This window comes from Xenopus tropicalis, chromosome 7 (genome assembly GCF_000004195.4).
Source record: "Xenopus tropicalis strain Nigerian chromosome 7, UCB_Xtro_10.0, whole genome shotgun sequence".
Taxonomy (NCBI): Eukaryota; Metazoa; Chordata; class Amphibia; order Anura; family Pipidae; genus Xenopus; species Xenopus tropicalis.
The window spans coordinates 16,332,055-16,351,192 of NC_030683.2; the positions used below are offsets into that span (position 1 = coordinate 16,332,055).

The 19,138-nt window shown below is 42.0% G+C and overlaps 1 protein-coding gene across 1 annotated transcript; it reads right to left on the bottom strand.

Moving 5' to 3' along the window:
- Positions 1 to 212: 212 nt before the first annotated feature.
- Positions 213 to 17,573, bottom strand: slc16a9 (solute carrier family 16 member 9). The gene is made up of 6 exons (XM_031906053.1): positions 17,378 to 17,573; positions 10,448 to 10,671; positions 5,338 to 5,481; positions 4,307 to 4,402; positions 2,869 to 3,741; positions 213 to 1,396 (listed from the first exon to the last, which is right to left on the bottom strand). The coding sequence occupies exons 2-6, from the start codon at positions 10,641 to 10,643 to the stop codon at positions 1,218 to 1,220; spliced, it is 1,488 nt and encodes a 495-aa protein (XP_031761913.1). The 5' UTR covers positions 10,644 to 10,671; positions 17,378 to 17,573; the 3' UTR covers positions 213 to 1,217.
- Positions 17,574 to 19,138: the final 1,565 nt, after the last annotated feature.

The following is a 19,138-nucleotide window of genomic DNA, read 5'->3' on the forward strand; positions in this document are numbered from 1 at the left end:
TATATACAGTATAGTGTGCCATTTATATTCTATATATACAGTATAGTGTGCCATTTATATTCTATATATACAGTATAGTGTGCCATTTATATTCTATATATACAGTATAGTGTGCCATTTATACTCTATATATACAGTATAGTGTGCCATTTATATTCTATATATACAGTATAGTGTGCCATTTATATTATACAGTATATAGTGAGTGGGCCCCTAAGCTCAGGTAAGTGCCAGCAGCACAGAGTATGTGCAGGGAATCAGCACAAAAGAAAATGGGGGGCTACTGGGGTATTTTTGAGGGCACAGATCTTAACAACCCTTAATAAGGGTTATTTATTAACACTGGGCAAATTTGCACCTGGGTAATAACCCCCAGCAATCAGTCAGTGGGCAGAACTTTTTAGCCAGCAATAAAAACAAACATTTGATTGGTTGCTAAGTGTTACCGCCTACAGGCAAATTTGCCCAGTGTTTACTTTACTTCTTTATTAAGCTTAAGTTCTCCTTTGAAGGGTAAGTCACAACCAGGTCTAAAAGCAGCCGGGTTATTGCTTCCCAACAGGTGAGGAGTGAATGGAAGCTGCCGATTCGTTGCTATGGGTTAGCAGACTGGGTGCATTTCATTAACCCTTGGATCAGGGGTATCAGACTTTTCTGAGTGTTCCTGTGCTCAGGAGCAATAACACAAGTGTACCCATAGGGCACATCCCTGCTGCCATCTACTGGGCAGCAATTACACCAGGCAGTCACTATGGGGCGCTATAGCCCCTCCCCATGTGCACCTACCTGGTGTATGTGGCACATAAAGCATTGCTACATCTATGCAGGTTTTCTATTCAGATGCAATAATAGCACTGTCATCAGATAATGCACTAATAAGAAAAAAGTACAAATTAACTAATATCACATGACTCATTGGCCAGTCGTTGGCCCTGCAGGATCCTTGGCCATGAGTCTGACAGTCACAGGCATTTGGCCGCTCATTACACATCTATACCTACAGCCAATGGCAATGAGTGGCTCCAGGAGATCGGGCAGCGTGACAACAGTGACCAGTGAAGATGCTGAGAGTTGTAGTTCAATAGCAGCTGGAGGGCCGCAGGCTCGATGTTCCTAAACGTGAAGGGGGCTGTGAGAGACTGCTGCACTGTGACTCCCTCACTGAGCGTCAGAGGAGAGACCCCGCTTAAATAAATCCATTAAACATCGGCACAGTCTTAAGCATTTGAAGCTGCTGTATAAATGTAGCCTTTTGGAGGTGCTTTGGGGCTTTTGGGGGTGCAATTATCCCACAGAGGTAAGGACACTATCAGCAGGATCAGCCCCCCCAGAATCACGCATATTGCACTGAGGAGGAAGGCGAGTTTGTAGGTCTGCGTCACGTCAAAGCACCAACCTGGGAAGAAAAGAAGAAACACGGGTCACTCCTGTTCCTATGGAAACGCTAAATATCCCCACCTAGATAACTCTCTGTATAACTCTTCTGAGCACTCTCGTAATTTCTATTTATTCTTTCTCTCTTTTAGTTTTCATGAGGTCAGCAGTTTTACACTGCTTATATCACACATTAGTAAGAGTGGCGCCCCCTGCTGGTCTGTTGCCCCTGTGACATGTTTCAGCAATACAAAATAGTAGAAAAGCAGGGCACTCCAAAATTGTATTTGAAAAATGTCTTATTTATTTACATGAAAAACCCAACGCATTTCGACCCCCACCAACATTAACTTTCAGTATGATGTAGGCACTGATATTCAGAGATAACTTGCAATTGGTTTTCATTTTTTATTTTTTGAGGTTTTTCAGTTATTTAGCTTTTTGTTTATCAACTCTTCATTTTGGAATTTCAGCAGCTGTCTGGTTGCTAGGGTCTTGTGTACCTTAGCAAGCAGGCAGGGGTTTAAATTGAGACTGGAATTATTAATAGGAGAGGGACTGAATAGAAAAAGTAATAAAAAGTAACAATAATAATAAAAATACAAGTTCACAGAGCTATAGTTTTTGGCTGTCGGGGTCAGTGACCCCTGTTTGAAAGCTGGAAAGTGGAAGGCAAATAATTCAAAAACTATAAAAAATAAATAATGAAGACCAATTGCAAAGTTGCTAGGAATAGGACATTCTATAACACACCCCTTTAAGCTCTTAGTAGTCTGTCCATCTGGCTACAAAGACAGAGCAAGCAGGGGGCACTCTGGTTACATATTCCTGATATTAGCAGTGTAAAACTGCAAATATCATGAAAGCTAAAAAAAAAAAAAAAAATGTAAAGGAATGTGAATTGCAAATGTGCTCAGACCAGCATGATAATGGGTCTCTTCTATGAACGCAACATGCCTAGTTATTCAGCTTTCATTGGACTTCCCACAAAACCCCATTCTGCTGTGTCTTTGGGTGCCGATTGCCTGTAGGGGGGTATTAGATACATTTCATGAAAGATACCCTATGTACTTATGCTTGAAGCCACTGCTGGTATCCTTGGGGCTACTGCTGTATCTAGCAGCCAATAATTACAGTGCCCCCTGTTGTACCCTTCTGACCCCTACAGGTAAAATACTCAGCTCATCTGTATCCCTTTAATGAGACCCCATGCCATCTGTATCCCTTTAATGAGACACCATGCCTCGTTGCTTCCTCTATTGAGATATAATTTAAAAACCAGCCACAGACTGCAATGAAACAACGCCCCCAAGTGACCAAATATCATAAAAATGGATGCTCGAATACAACGATGGATAATATTTAAACCCAACAACTCGTAACCATCTGAGTGCCCTTGTTTTACTCAATATCAAGCCAAATTTGTAGTTTTCAGACTAATTGTCCCTTTAATATCCTATGTTGAAATGAATGAGCGCTAATTGTGAATCTTACCTACTAATGGGGGTCCTAGGCAGTTTCCAAGTCCAGCAAAGAACATCAGGATCCCATAGGCATGGGTGAGTTTATCCAGTCCGACAGTCTTGGTCGTTACATAGGGAAATATCGACCAGTTGCCGGACGCAAAACCTATAATGCCGGCCAGTAACGCTAGAACAGCGTAGGTGTTGGCGTACGGAATGGCAAACAAGGTGAGCCCAGTGGCCACTAAAGTGAAACAGTACAAATACAAAGTGTTCATCCACTTGAAATCCGCAAGGATTCCCAACATGAGTTTCCCCATGGCGGTGGAGAACCCGAGGATGGACACTAGAGGAACGACCATGGACGTATCTGGAATGTTTGCACTCTTGGCAACATCTTCTAAAAGCAAAGCCGCAGGAAATCCGCCGATGTCAAAGAGCAAGATGGCGAAGAAAAGCGCCGTAAATACTCTGTTCCTAAAAAGCTCGAGGGTCTCGAGCCAGTAAGTCAAGTAGCGCTGGTAGTTGGTCTTCATGATCTGCTTGCAGAAGTTCTTCTCCCGCTCTCTGGTTACAGAAGGTTTGGGCGCTACCAACCCATTCTGGGTGCTGCTTAGATCGTCAGTTCTGTCTGTTTCTGACCCTGAAATGATTCCCAGCATCCCTTGAGCTTCATCTGGATCTGGTTCATTTTCATGGTAGATGAGGTAGGTATCTGCGGTTTTATCCAATATTGTCTGTTCTGGGGAGGGGCTGGAAGCTTGGGGGAGTGGCCTCATCAGGATGCCACATGCTAAAATATTTAAGGATAAGGCACCGATAATGAGCAAGCAGCCATCCAGTCCATAAATGGCGATCAGCACCTTCTGCAGGCTGGCGTACACGAACGTGCCGATACTCGCACCTGCAATACAAACACACGGCTTATTGGCACCTTCTGCCCACAGGCACACAGCCATGTAGACTGGCACCATCGAGCGCTATTATATCTAATATGGGTTCCATGCAGTGCTGCTCTATCGGGGAGGCACCTATTCTAGAATATTTTGCATTTGGATGCATGCCGCATTCTCCACCAAAGATTTAAGTAATATTTGTATAATAAGAATTATCAGAATCCCAGAAGATGGCATTATTTAGAGAAAAAAAAGTGTCATCTTGAGTTGTGCAGTGCTTTAAAGACTTATCAGTTGGGTAAGTTACCCAGGATTTCACCAAATCCAAAGGCTAGCACTTCTCTGTACTGAACAACACACTGGCTTGGAGCACCATTTTACTGAGCGCCGTGCCACTAACTTGCCTACTGCCCCAGTAAGCAGGCCCAGGCCTCCACAAGGGTTGGCATTATCACTGCATTATTTCCATATGTATATTATTTGCCAGATTTTGCTATTACTCCTATTAGATTACCCAGAATGCACAGCCGGATGACTACAAAGCAGCACTGCTTACCCAGGGTTCCATCTCACCTGTTGAAACGATTCCAAGGGCAAGTCCTCTCCGCTTGTCAAAATACTGGCAGGTAGAGGTCACTGTGGCCGGGTATGACAATCCACAGCCAAAGCCTGGAAGAGAAGTGTGTGGTGATACCTGGGAGTAGGGTGGCAGTTATGGGGATAAAGGGAAAGTAGGGAAACATTTATGCAGACGAATGCCAGTATTAGGCCGTGCCAGGGGCAGAGGAGCCCCAGTACCACAATACCAACCCAATCGCCAGTATTAGCTGAGGGCACTGACATGCTTAAAGGAAAACTATCCCCCCAGAATGAATACTTAACCAACAGACAGTTTATATTATATTAAGTGACCTATTAAAGAATCTCCCCAAACTGAAATATATATATCAGTAAATATTGCCCTTTTACATCCGTTCCCTTGAGCCGCCATTTTGTTATGGGCTGTGTGCTCCCTCAGAGATCAGCTGACAGGAAGTGATGCAGCTCTAACTGTAACAGGAAGTAGTGTGGCAGCAAAAGGCAGAACTCTGCCCATTCATTGGCTGATGGGGCCTAGCATGTATGTCTGCCTTGGCTTGTTTGTGTGCACTGTGACTCCTATGATCCCAGGGGGCGGCCCTTAACTCTTAAAATGGCAATTTCCTATTTAGGATTACCCAATAGCACATACTACTAAAAAAGTATATTTTTAGGAAAACGGTTTAGTTAGATGAAGCAGGGTTTTACATATGAGCCTGTTATGCAATTTTTTTTTCAGGTTCGGCTTAACAGCTTTCTTTTAAGGTCAGAGTGTCAGGGACCCAAACTGTCTGTGCAATCCCTATGAACTCAATGTATTGTCAAGTTGCTGACTCTGACATTCCAAGTGAGCCACTGAGCTTATAGCTTGGTAATAGCAGTCTAAAACTGATTATATACTAGAAACCACTAAAATTAGAAAATGAGTGTAAACAACAAAAGTGTTTAGAGAAGCCCTCTAAACAAGTTTATATATGAATTAATGAATTCCTTTAAAATCCCCTCCCCCAGCTACAGGCACTTACCAACCATACAGCCATAGGAGAAAAAAAGAAAATACAGGCTGGGTGCAAAGCTGCTCAGTATTAGCCCCCCGGCCACCAATAATCCACTGAAAATGACAACTGGGCGGACGCCAAACGCAGACACGCTGGCACTGCACAACGGGCCTGAAGTGGGACACAAATACGGAAATTAGAATCAGTCAATTATATACGTCAAAGCTAACGATACACTTCCCATTGGCTTCTGTGGCCAAACTGAATTTGATAAATCACGAACCAAAAATAAATAAATAAATCAGCTCCTTAAACGTGATCCGTCAACTAAGGGGTAAAATGAAGAATTAAAAAATAAAAAGTGAGAGCACAGAATACACACAACTTTATGTCAATACTGTATTAGATAGCGCATATATAAATCATTTGTTCTAACCTGTCTGGAAGCAATATAAAATAGATAGATAGATAGATAGATAGACAGATGATAGATAGATAGATAGATAGATAGATAGATGATAGATAGATAGATGGATGATAGGTAGGTAGATAGATAGATAGATAGATAGATAGATAGATAGATAGATAGATAGATAGATAGATAGATAGATAGACAGAGAGATGATGATAGATGATAGATAGATAGATAGATAGATAGATAGATAGATAGATAGATGATAGGTAGGTAGGTAGATAGATAGGTAGATAGATAGACAGAGAGATCATAGATAGATAGATAGATAGATGATAGGTAGGTAGATAGATAGACAGAGAGATGATTGATAGATAGATAGATAGATAGACAGAGATATGATAGATAGATAGATGATAGGTAGGTAGATAGATAGACAGAGAGATGATTGATAGATAGATAGATAGATAGATAGATAGATGATAGATAGATAGATGATAGATAGATAGATAGATAAATAGATAGATAGATGATAGATAGATAGATGATAGATATATAGTTAGACAGACAGGCAGGCAGCGGGGGGCCCAGGTCAACCTGCCACACTCCAATCTGACCCTGGATGACAGATAGATAGACAGACAGACAGAGGAAGCTCTTTGCCAGCTGAGGGTGTCAGTGCACTGGAGGCGCCAGCTAATTACTATCCCCGGTGCACAGGGCGGCGGTGGCAGATGGCGGGGACTGCAGAAAGCAAATCTGTTCTACACATCAAAGGCTTTTATGGGAACAATCTTAATTGTAATAGGCTCATTTGGCACTAGAGGATGGAAAGCATGCTCCGGGGGGGAACGGGCACCCACAGAAACCCAGGCACACACTCACACACGTGCTCCCCTACATTGTTTGGTTACAACAGGCTGGGACTAATAATGTAATAATAAAAAGCTGGTTTGTGCCTTGAAATGTTCTGCCCAGTAATAGTAAATAAAGGTGGGGCAGTTATAAGAAAATTACAGAACACCTTAAACGGACCTGTAACCCAGAGACGTTTCCATTCACCACTTCCTAGCAGCAGGTTGAATTTCCATTGAAAGTCAAAGGTAAAATCTGATTGGCTGTTCATAGCTCCGCCCACTTTTGGGCATCCAACAATCATCATATTTTCATTCAGGCTGACCCCACGACTGTGTGATTCAAGTTTGGGGAGTGAAGCCTCAAAGCTGTAAGATTGGCAGCAGTTTCAATGTCCCTAATAAAGTCAATTAGTGAAATTTGATTGGCTGTTGTTGGATCCTCCCACTCCCTTTAAAGCTTATGTGCCACGGGGAGATTAGTCGCCACAGCTTCCGCGGGGGCGACTTATTTCCAAGAAAAGCTTTTCTACCGACAATAAAGTGAATCGACGGAGGAAAGGCATTCCTTGCAGCGGAAACTTTGTGCGACTTCAAAAAAATGCCTTTTCACCGGTGATTCCCTTTATTGCCGGTGAAAAGCCATTTTGGGGAGATTAGTTGCCCATAGTAGCAGAGATTTAACCACGGGAAACTAATCTCCCCATTGGACGTCAGTCTAAACACCTTAAAAGTTCACCTTAAAATTAGCTTTCAAGGTGAAGAACAGAGCAACAATCTAAGAAAATTTGCAATTGGTCTTCATTTTTTTGTTTTTGAATTATTTAGCTTTTTGTTCAGCAGCTTCCTAGTTTGCAATTTCAGCAGCTAGTTGGTTGCTAGGCTCCAGTTTACCCTAGCAACCAGGCAGTGGTGTGAATGAGAGACTGTAAGATGAACAGGAGAGGAGCTGAACAGAAAGATAAGGAATAAAAAGAAACAATAACAAATAGAAATTGTAGCCTCACAGGGCAATAGATTTTCAGCTTCGGGGTCAGTGACTCTTTTTGAATGCTGGTAAGATTTAACTGTATCTACGTGTGTTTTAGCAGAGGCAATTCTCAGTATTGTCTATGGCAGGGGATTTTCTGGAGTTTAGTAGCCATGAAAAAGTAGCTGCTACTAAGTAGCTCAGTGTGTCTTCACCCTAAAGCAAGTCCTGTTTGCACAGAGAAAGTAATTAGTTTAAGTGCTGTTTCACAGATAAGAGAAGAGCTAACTGCCAGCACTCCCTCTGATGGTTATCACTGCCAGCTACAGCTTTCTGCCAGCTACTCACAAGCCACAGATTCTCTTCCGTCCAAAGAGCAGGCCGGGACCTGCCGCACACCACGTGCCAAGTGACGTCGCCCATACAGACAATATTACCTGCGGATATACAGGCTTTGCCACAAAAGCATCAGCCCAACAGAATGCTGCATTCTCATTGGTGAATACCTGTGCATCTATAATTACGTTTATAGGCATCTACTAGGGGGCACAGAGGGACAATGGGGCTGGGGGGGGGGTTGAGCCCCCTTAATTGTGTTCCCCAATACAGGTATGGGACCTGTTATTCAGAATTCTCGGGAACTGGGGTATTCCGGATAAGGGGTCTTTCCGTAATTCAGATCTCCTACCTTACGTCTACTGAAAAAATTATTTAAACAGTAATTAAACCCAATAGGAATGTTTTGGCTCCAATAAGGGGCAATTATATCTTAGTTGGGATCAAGTACAGGTACTGTTTTATTATTACAGAGAAAATGGAATCATTTAACCATTAAATAAACCCAATAGGGCTGTTCTGCCCCCAATAAGGGGTAATTATATCTTAGTTGGGATCAAGTACAGGTACTGTTTTATTATTACAGAGAAAAGGGAATCATTTAACCATTAAATAAACCCAATAGGGCTGTTCTGCCCCCAATAAGGGGTAATTATATCTTAGTTGGGATCAAGTACAGGTACTGTTTTATTATTTCAGAGAAAAGGGAATCATTTAACCATTAAATAAACCCAATAGGGCTGTTCTGCCCCAATAAGGGGTAATTATATCTTAGTTGGGATCAAGTACAGGTACTGTTTTATTATTACAGAGAAAAGGGAATCATTTAACCATGAAATAAACCCAATAGGGCTGTTCTGCCCCCAATAAGGGGTAATTATATCTTAGTTGGGATCAAGTACAGGTACTGTTTTATTATTACAGAGAAAAGGGAATCATTTAACCATGAAATAAACCCAATAGGGCTGTTCTGCCCCCAATAAGGGGTAATTATATCTTAGTTGGGATCAAGTACAGGTACTGTTTTATTATTACAGAGAAAAGGGAATCATTTAACCATTAAATAAACCCAATAGGGCTGTTCTGCCCCCAATAAGGGGTAATTATATCTTAGCTGGGATCAAGTACAGGTACTGTTTTATTATTACAGAGAAAAGAGAATCATTTAACCATTAAATAAACCCAATAGGGCTGTTCTGCCCCCAATAAGGGGTAATTATATCTTAGCTGGGATCAAGTACAGGTACTGTTTTATTATTACAGAGAAAAGGGAATCATTTAACCATTAAATAAACCCAATAGGGCTGTTCTGCCCCAATAAGGGGTAATTATATCTTAGCTGGGATCAAGTACAGGTACTGTTTTATTATTACAGAGAAAAGGGAATCATTTAACCATTAAATAAACCCAATAGGGCTGTTCTGCCCCAATAAGGGGTAATTATATCTTAGCTGGGATCAAGTACAGGTACTGTTTTATTATTACAGAGAATAGGGAAACCATTTTTAAAAATGTGAATTATTTCATAAAAATGGAGTCTATGGGAGATGGCCTTTCCGTAATTCGGAACCTTCTGGATAATGGGTTTCCGGATAAGGGGTCCAATACCTGTACATATTGGGCACAGCGGAGCATTGAGGAACAGAGCCCTGAGATGGCAAAGTTTGATTTGCAGGGCATGAAGGGGGTAGGACATGTGGTTAGTGGGTGGAGTTTTCACATAATTGGGGAGTGGCTGTGGCGAATCAGGAGTGTGATTGAGCTTTTTTTTCACTAGAGCCTATTAGTTGGCTGCCCCCAACCCAGGCATCCAGCGGGCTAGTCGTAGGGACACCAAAGGGGTAGGCCCTGCTAACTTAGTAGTATGGGGCCCCATGAATACTGATGGTTGCCCTGGGTCCCAAGGATTCCAGATATGGGATCCCTAATCTTTAACTTAGATTTTTTCTTTTACTATGTTTGTCAGCCTAACACTGCCACCTTGTACCCTGGGGCTACAGCAGCATCTGGCACTACTGCCTCCCAGCAGGCACCCAGTGAACACAAACAAAGACCCACTGGAACTCATTACTTACCCTTTGTAACCCATTAATCACCCCAATTTCAATTAGAAAGGACTCAATCTGTCTTGTGTTTGCCCTCAGGATGTGAGCTGGGGCAGATGCAGCAGATCAGTAGGTTGCACTTTTTTTACATGTGAAAAGGCCCATGTACTACAGCAACCTTATTAAACTTTACCCGACCCAATGGGGTGAGCTCCATGCTACTGAGTGCAAAGTCCATGGTACCAGATCAGAACCAGGAGGGCAGCAGTGTGAATATATGTATTCTACTGGGTCTTACTACTGACTTACCTTATGTTGGGGGCCAATTAACATGGTTATCATACGCTGCTCTGTTTGGTGTAGCATTAAAATGGCGCAGACTTTACTGATGCATCTGGCGCACACAAGGTCTGTGCTGCACAGTTCATGTCATTGGAGAAAAAGCTGTGCCAGATGCTTCAGTGAAGCCTCCCACATCTGCATGTACAGCTCATTCATAAAAAAAGACTTCCCAGCTTACTTGCAAGCAGCCCGACTCCACTGGCCAGGGAACCAATCCACGCTGTCTTTCCTTTGCCTTCCTCAAAAGTGTCCAGCCATTCCACGTAGAGAACGCCGACAGCTAACGGGGAACCGTAGGAGAGGAATTGGATGAAGAAGGAGGAGACCACGATCACCCAGCCCCATCCGCCGTCTGGGGGTTTCTGATTGGCCATTGTTATACTGATTTTCCTCTCTGGCTCTCTATAGGATCAAGCAAAGAAATTGTTTTGCCCCCAATAAGGATTAATTATATCATAGTAGGGATCAAGTACAGGTACTGTTTTATTATTACAGAGAAAAGGAAATCATTTAACCATTAAATAAACCCAATAGGGCTGTTCTGCCCCCAATAAGGGGTAATTATATCTTAGTTGGGATCAAGTACAGGTACTGTTTTATTATTACAGAGAAAAGGAAATCATTTAACCATTAAATAAACCCAATAGGGCTGTTCTGCCCCCAATAAGGGGTAATTATATCTTAGTTGGGATCAAGTACAGGTACTGTTTTATTATTACAGAGAAAAGGGAATCATTTAACCATTAAATAAACCCAATAGGCTGTTCTGCCCCCAATAAGGGGTAATTATATCTTAGTTGGGATCAAGTACAGGTACTGTTTTATTATTACAGAGAAAAGGGAATCATTTAACCATTAAATAAACCCAATAGGGCTGTTCTGCCCCCAATAAGGGGTAATTATATCTTAGTTGGGATCAAGTACAGGTACTGTTTTATTATTACAGAGAAAAGGGAATCATTTAACCATGAAATAAACCCAATAGGGCTGTTCTGCCCCCAATAAGGGGTAATTATATCTTAGTTGGGATCAAGTACAGGTACTGTTTTATTATTACAGAGAAAAGGGAATCATTTAACCATGAAATAAACCCAATAGGGCTGTTCTGCCCCAATAAGGGGTAATTATATCTTAGTTGGGATCAAGTACAGGTACTGTTTTATTATTACAGAGAAAAGGGAATCATTTAACCATGAAATAAACCCAATAGGGCTGTTCTGCCCCCAATAAGGGGTAATTATATCTTAGTTGGGATCAAGTACAAGGTACTGTTTTATTATTACAGAGAAAAGGGAATCATTTTAAAAAATCTACATTATTTGAAATCTATGAAGTCTATGGGAGATTGCCTTTCTGTAATTCTGAGCTTTCTGAATAATAGGTTTCCGTTATATACAGTGGTGTGAAAAACTATTTGCCCCCTTCCTGATTTCTTATTCTTTTGCATGTTTGTCACACTTAAATGTTTCTGCTCATCAAAAACCGTTAACTATTAGTCAAAGATAACATAATTGAACACAAAATGCAGTTTTTAAATGAAGGTTTACGTTATTAAGGAAGAAAAAAAACTCCAAACTCCAAACTACATGGCCCTGTGTGAAAAAGTGATTGCCCCCCCTTGTTAAAAAATAACTTAACTGTGGTTTATCACACCTGAGTTCAGTTTCTGTAGTCACCCCCAGGCCTGATTACTGCCACACCTGTTTCAATCAAGAAATCACTTAAATAGGAGCTACCTGACACAGAGAAGTAGACCAAAAGCACCTCAAAAGCTAGACATCATGCCAAGATCCAAAGAAATTCAGGAACAAATGAGAACAAAAGTAATTGAGATCTATCAGTCTGGTAAAGGTTATAAAGCCATTTCTAAAGCTTTGGGACTCCAGCGAACCACAGTGAGAGCCATTATCCACAAATGGCAAAAACATGGAACAGTGGTGAACCTTCCCAGGAGTGGCCGGCCGACCAAAATTACCCCAAGAGCGCAGAGACAACTCATCCGAGAGGCCACAAAAGACCCCAGGACAACATCTAAAGAACTGCAGGCCTCACTTGCCTCAATTAAGGTCAGTGTTCACGACTCCACCATAAGAAAGAGACTGGGCAAAAATGGCCTGCATGGCAGATTTCCAAGGCGCAAACCACTTTTAAGCAAAAAGAACATTATGGCTCGTCTCAATTTTGCTAAAAAACATCTCAATGATTGCCAAGACTTTTGGGAAAATACCTTGTGGACCGACGAGACAAAAGTTGAACTTTTTGGAAGGTGCGTGTCCCGTTACATCTGGCGCAAAAGTAACACAGCATTTCAGAAAAAGAACATCATACCAACAGTAAAATATGGTGGTGGTAGTGTGATGGTCTGGGGTTGTTTTGCTGCTTCAGGACCTGGAAGGCTTGCTGTGATAGATGGAACCATGAATTCTACTGTCTACCAAAAAATCCTGAAGGAGAATGTCCAGCCATCTGTTCGTCAACTCAAGCTGAAGCGATCTTGGGTGCTGCAGCAGGACAATGACCCAAAACACACCAGCAAATCCACCTCTGAATGGCTGAAGAAAAACAAAATGAAGACTTTGGAGTGGCCTAGTCAAAGTCCTGACCTGAATCCTATTGAGATGTTGTGGCATGACCTTAAAAAGGCTAGAAAACCCTCAAATAAAGCTGAATTACAACAATTCTGCAAAGATGAGTGGGCCAAAATTCCTCCAGAGCGCTGTAAAAGACTCGTTGCAAGTTATCGCAAACGCTTGATTGCAGTTATTGCTGCTAAGGGTGGCCCAACCAGTTATTAGGTTCAGGGGGCAATTACTTTTTCACACAGGGCCATGTAGGTTTGGATTTGTTTTCTCCCTAAATAATAAAAACCCTCATTTAAAAACTGCATTTTGTGTTTACTTGTGTTATCTTTGACTAATAGTTAAATGTGTTTGATGATTAGAAACATTTTGTGTGACAAACATGCAAAAGAATAAGAAATCAGGAAGGGGGCAAATAGTTTTTCACACCACTGTATATATAAATAAAACCTTTTCACTTCCAGCTCTTCCCTGCTGCTCTGCCCATGGGAACACTGGCCAAACCTTCTGTTTCATCTCTTACAGTTGCTAAGTCCTAAACTTGTTTCCCACAAGGCGGTTTTGTGACCGGGCATACTGAAATGCCACATTGTGCCCCCCCCCTGTAGCCTCGAACTATAAATTCACCCCTAAGAATTATCCATAGACAATGCAGTTAATGGGGGATTCAAGGGTCGCAACTGCAAATTACCCCGAGTGACATTTGTATTGCTGCGCAGAGCGAGCACTGGATCAAAGATGCACAATGGGGAAACCATATACAGGTATCGGTTCCCTTATCCAGAAACCCATTATCCAGAAAGCCTGTCTCCCATAGACTCCATTTTAATCAAATAATTCAGAATTTTAAAACTGATTTCCTTTTTCTCTGTAGTAATAAAACAGTACTTTGTAATTGACCCCAACTAAGATATAAATAATCCTTATTGGATGCAAAACAGTCCTGTTGGGTTTAATTCATGTTTTATTGACTTTTTAGCAGACTTAAGGTATGGAGATCCAAATTACGTAAAGACCCCTTATCCGGAATACCCTTGGTCCCGAGCATTCTGGATAACGGGTCCTATACCTGTACTGTATTTTCCCCCCACCAAGCTGTGAGCTAACTACAATTCCCATCATCCTCTGTCTGCTGAGGGGTCCCAGAGACAGCAGGGGATTCTGTAAGTTGTAGTCCAACAACATCTGCCTGCCACTTGCCTATCTCCTTGTTATTACCAGTCGCAAATGTTACAGATTAACAAAGGGGAATTAAGGCGTCTTTAACTGGGAGCAAATCATTTATTACAAGCAGACTGTCCTGGAACAGAATTCTTTTTTAAAGGGGAACTCTACCCAAAACCTAATAAAAGAAACTGTAATTCTAAGCACATTGAAGGCTTCAGCTCCATGGTTTCAGGAGTGAGAACCGACAGTGCAGAGAAAATGTATAATCAGAGTCCTTGATCCTTTCTTGATGTCTCTGGACCTTTAAAATTGTTTAACAAGTAGCAAGTGTGAAATCTGCATTATAACGGGGTGAAGTCTGTATCCCAGTTGGCACCGATGGGCCAAACCATTTATAGCTCAGTGCCAGCTACGCTTCCTGGGCCTTGTTTACTTTCCACTCAGCTGTTGGTGACTGTGCCAAAAACCCAGCGCCGGGAACCCACAATATCAGAGCCTGCCTGGGTGTTCCTGTCAGCCACTGTTACACATTGCAGCTGTTCAACTACACCTCCCAGCATCCCCTACAGGGCTTGGTGAGTTCAATATCTTATATAGAAGGGAATGTAAGCATGCAGCCAATCTCTGCAGGGCTCTAAAAATGACCCTCTCATCTTGTAAATGTACAAACCTTCTAGTTATATACACTTCATTCATTCATACATTCAGATTTCAAAGAGAAATGAATGAGTGTTCCTGTTCCTAAGAGCTTACTCTCCATAAAGTCAAACACCGACAAACATCACAGGGATAGATCCCACACAGCTGAAACAAACACAATACATACAATGACTGGGAGGCAAATGCCACAGCGACTGTATCACATGAACAGCTCCGGGTACAGACGTGCCGTTAGGGGATAAGGTGCAAGGGGAGCGCCGAACTTTACTCCCTTACCAACCATTATCACTCTGTTTTACTGCTCCTATATACTAATCTGTCTGGGATTATGGTCTGGCAATACACCTTCTAGATAGAGAGACAGAGTGACATATATTTATATAAAGAGAGACAGAGAGAGAAATGAGACAGAAAAGAAAGTTTTAGACAATAGATAGATAGATAGATAGACACAAAGTGGATAGAATTAAATGAAAGATAGATGAAAAACAGATAGATAGAAAGACATCAGTCTGTCTTTCTATCTATCTGTTTTACATCTATCTTTCATAGATAGCTTGATATACAGATAGATAGAAACAGATGATAGAGATAAATGAATAGATAATAGATAGATAGATGATATATAGATAAATATAGATAGATGATAGATAGATAGATAGACAAGAGAGATGATAGATAGATAGATAGATGATAGATAGATATAGATGATAGATAGATAGATAGATGATAGATAGATAGATAGATGATATATAGATAGATAGATGATAGATAGATAGATAGATGATGATAGATAGATGATAGATAGATAGAAGATGATGATGATAGATAGATAGATAGATAGATAGATCAATAGATGATAGATAGATAGATGATAGTAGATGATAGATAGATAGATGATAGATAGATGATAGATAGATGATAGATAGATAGATAGATAGATAGATAGATAGATAGATAGATAGATGATAGATAGATAGATAGATAGATAGATGATAGATAGATAGATGATAGATAGATGATAGATAGATAGATAGATATATAGATAGATGATAGATAGATAGATAGAGAGAGAGAGAGAGAGAGAGATAGATAGATAGATAGATAGATAGATTGATAGATAGATCGATAGATAGATCGATAGATTGATAGATGATAGATAGATAGATGATAGATAGATAGATAGATAGATAGATAGATAGATAGATAGATAGATAGATAGATAGATGATAGATAGATAGATGATAGATGATAGATATATATATAGATAGATAGATAGATAGATAGATAGATGATAGATAGATGATAGATATATAGATTGATAGATAGATTGATAGATGATAGATAGATGATAGATAGATAGATAGATAGATAGATAGATGATAGATAGATAGATAGATAGATGATAGATAGAAAGATAGATAGATAGATAGATAGATAGATAGATGATAGATAGATAGATAGATAGATAGATAGATAGATAGATAGATGATAGATGATAGATAGATTGATAGATAGATAGATAGATAGATAGATAGATAGATAGATGATAGATAGATAGATAGATAGATGATAGATAGATAGATAGATTGATAGATGATAGATAGATAGATAGATAGATAGATAGATGATAGATGATAGATGATAGATAGATAGATAGATAGATGATAGATAGATGATAGATAGATGATAGATAGATAGATAGATGATAGATAGATAGATAGATAGATTGATAGATAGATGATAGATAGATAGATAGATGATAGATAGATAGATAGATAGATAGATAGATAGATAGATAGATAGATGATAGATAGATGATAGATAGATAGATAGATGATAGATAGATAGATAGATTGATAGATGATAGATAGATAGATAGATAGACAGATAGATAGATAGATAGATAGATAGATAGATAGATAGATAGATGATAGATGATAGATAGATAGATAGCTGATAGTCCTTACACAAAGTTACTTTCCCTTTGTACTTCTAAGTTCTCCCCTCTGTTCCACAGGGCACAGTACCCTTGCCCCAATGCCAGGCTTAATAGGTGCTCTGCCTCAGGCTATTCCCATGGCACCCTATTCCCATGGCACCCTATTCCCATGGCACCCTATGCCCATGGCACCCTATGCCCATGGCACCCTATTCCCATGGCACCCTATGCCCATGGCACCCTATTCCCATGGCACCCTATTCCCATGGCACCCTATGCCCATGGCACCCTATTCCCATGGCACCCTATTCCCATGGCACCCTATGCCCATGGCACCCTATTCCCATGGCACCCTATGCCCATGGCACCCTATGCCCATGGCACCCTATTCCCATTGCACCCTATGCCCATGGCACCCTATTCCCATGGCACCCTATGCCCATGGCACCCTATGCCCATGGCACCCTATGCCCATTGCACCCTATGCCCATTGCACCCTATGCCCATGGCACCCTATGCCCATGGCACCCTATTCCCATGGCACCCTTGCTGGGGGGGTAAGTGACTGACATACAAACAATACTGGATCTGGCTGGTACCGGGAAGCTTTCACTTCCTCAGAGAATAGGGTTATGTCAGGATAAAGCACCAGGGCAACCTCTGGATCTGTGGCACTGTGGCTTTGCTGGCTGGGGATTCTGGGAATTGTAGTTGCCATTGGGTGCCCATAGGGCAGAGCAGCTCAATGCCTATGCCTTACCTTGGCGGAACTGCCCGGGCATTAGAGCAAGTTGGCAGCCTGGATGTAGCACGGACAGACGCTCGGCTCCCCCCGCTATTGGCTCTCGCCCGCCCGCCCGCCTGCCTCTAACAAGTCCCTGCGAACTCAACGTGAACCCGACTGCTGTTCGCCTCTGCTCAGCTCCGGTCTATTTTTTAAGGCGCCCTCCCTCCCCCTTCTCCGCCCGCTTCCCGAGTTCCACTGCCTGGCGTCCCGCAGTCCGGTCTAAACCGGTTCGTATAAAATGCACAGAGAGGCAGATCATGAAAAGAACGCGGATATAGCATTAAGGGGGGGTGGGAAGGTTACATGGGGGGCAGCAAGAGCCCCTGCTCTGTTATTATGAGCCTCCCGCATTGCACGTACTGTCAACATTGCCTTTTGTCTCTCACCTACACGGCTAGTCTCATAGACTCGCAAAATGGTCTAGTAACCCATAGCAACCAAGCAGCGGATTGTCAGACCTGCCACCTTGTCCTGTTTACCAATATAATTTTAATTTGCTCATTAATTATTGCCCCCAGTGAGTCTTTTGGACTTCTGGGTCCCCCCCCCCAAAAAAAGTGTTAGTTGCATCCAGTGATGCCATGGTAAAACTGTCATTTCAGGTCTGTTGGGTATTGGTTCTGGGCAGGGTGAATGGTACCAAAGTGGGCATAACAGGCAATGCAACTGATCTGAATAAGTCATTTTTATTTTTAAAGGGTTGTATGAGCTTGAAGGCCTAATATCTATAGCCATTCATGGGTACCTAGTAGCTGAGTTTGCAAAAAGACCCATCAAGTTCAACTTTTTGCCCAAGTAAATCCTACCCTGCTTTGGCAATGGCAACATCTTCGGATTAGCCCTCTCCAGTTTGCCTGAGGGCAAAGACACACGGAGCTACTAGTAGCAGCTACTTGTCGTGGCTACTAAAATAGACAATGCTGATCATTTACTAATAATTGTCTCTACGTGTGTTTTAGCAGAGGCAATTCTCAGTATTGTCTATGGCAGGGGATTTTCTGGAGTTTAGTAGCCATGAAAAAGTAGCTGCTACTAGTAGCTTAGTGTGTCTTAACCCTTAAGGGCTCTGGCACACGGGGAGATTAGTGGTGTGATTAGTGGTGGGATGGCACACGCGGTGGCGCGATTTCGGCAAATCGGCGAAAAAACCTTGCGAGGCAACTTCGGCGATTTGCCGAAATCACGCCGCCGCGTGTGTCATCCCACCAGCGACTTACATTTTCGCCGGTGGGATGGCAGGTGATGGCAACTCGGGGAGATTAGTCGCCCGCGAACAGGGAGTTTTGTTGCGGGCGACTAATCTCCCTGTGTGCCAGAGCCCTAAGGTGTCTATACACTGTAAGATCCACTCGTTTGGCGAGGCCACCAAGCGAGCGGATCTTCTCCCAATATGCGCACCTACAGGTGGACGTTTTCAGGCTAATTCAATCGTTTGGCCCTAGGGACAAGCGATTGAATTAAAATGGCAGGCATAGGTGCTTTTGGTTTGGGGACCGTATCAACGAGCCAATGTGGCCCCTGATCCGACGGAGAAATCAAACCTGCCCTATTGAGATCTGGATAATTTCATGAGAGATGTCGGTTAGGGAGGCCCATTGTTAGTGCCCATACGTGGGCAGATAAGCTGCCGATTAAAAAGACCAATATCGGCAGCTGAAATCGGCCAAATGTATCCGGATACTTTGTCTAAAATAACATGTTCTCTGGAGTTCTCACTGCTGAGTCTCCAATATA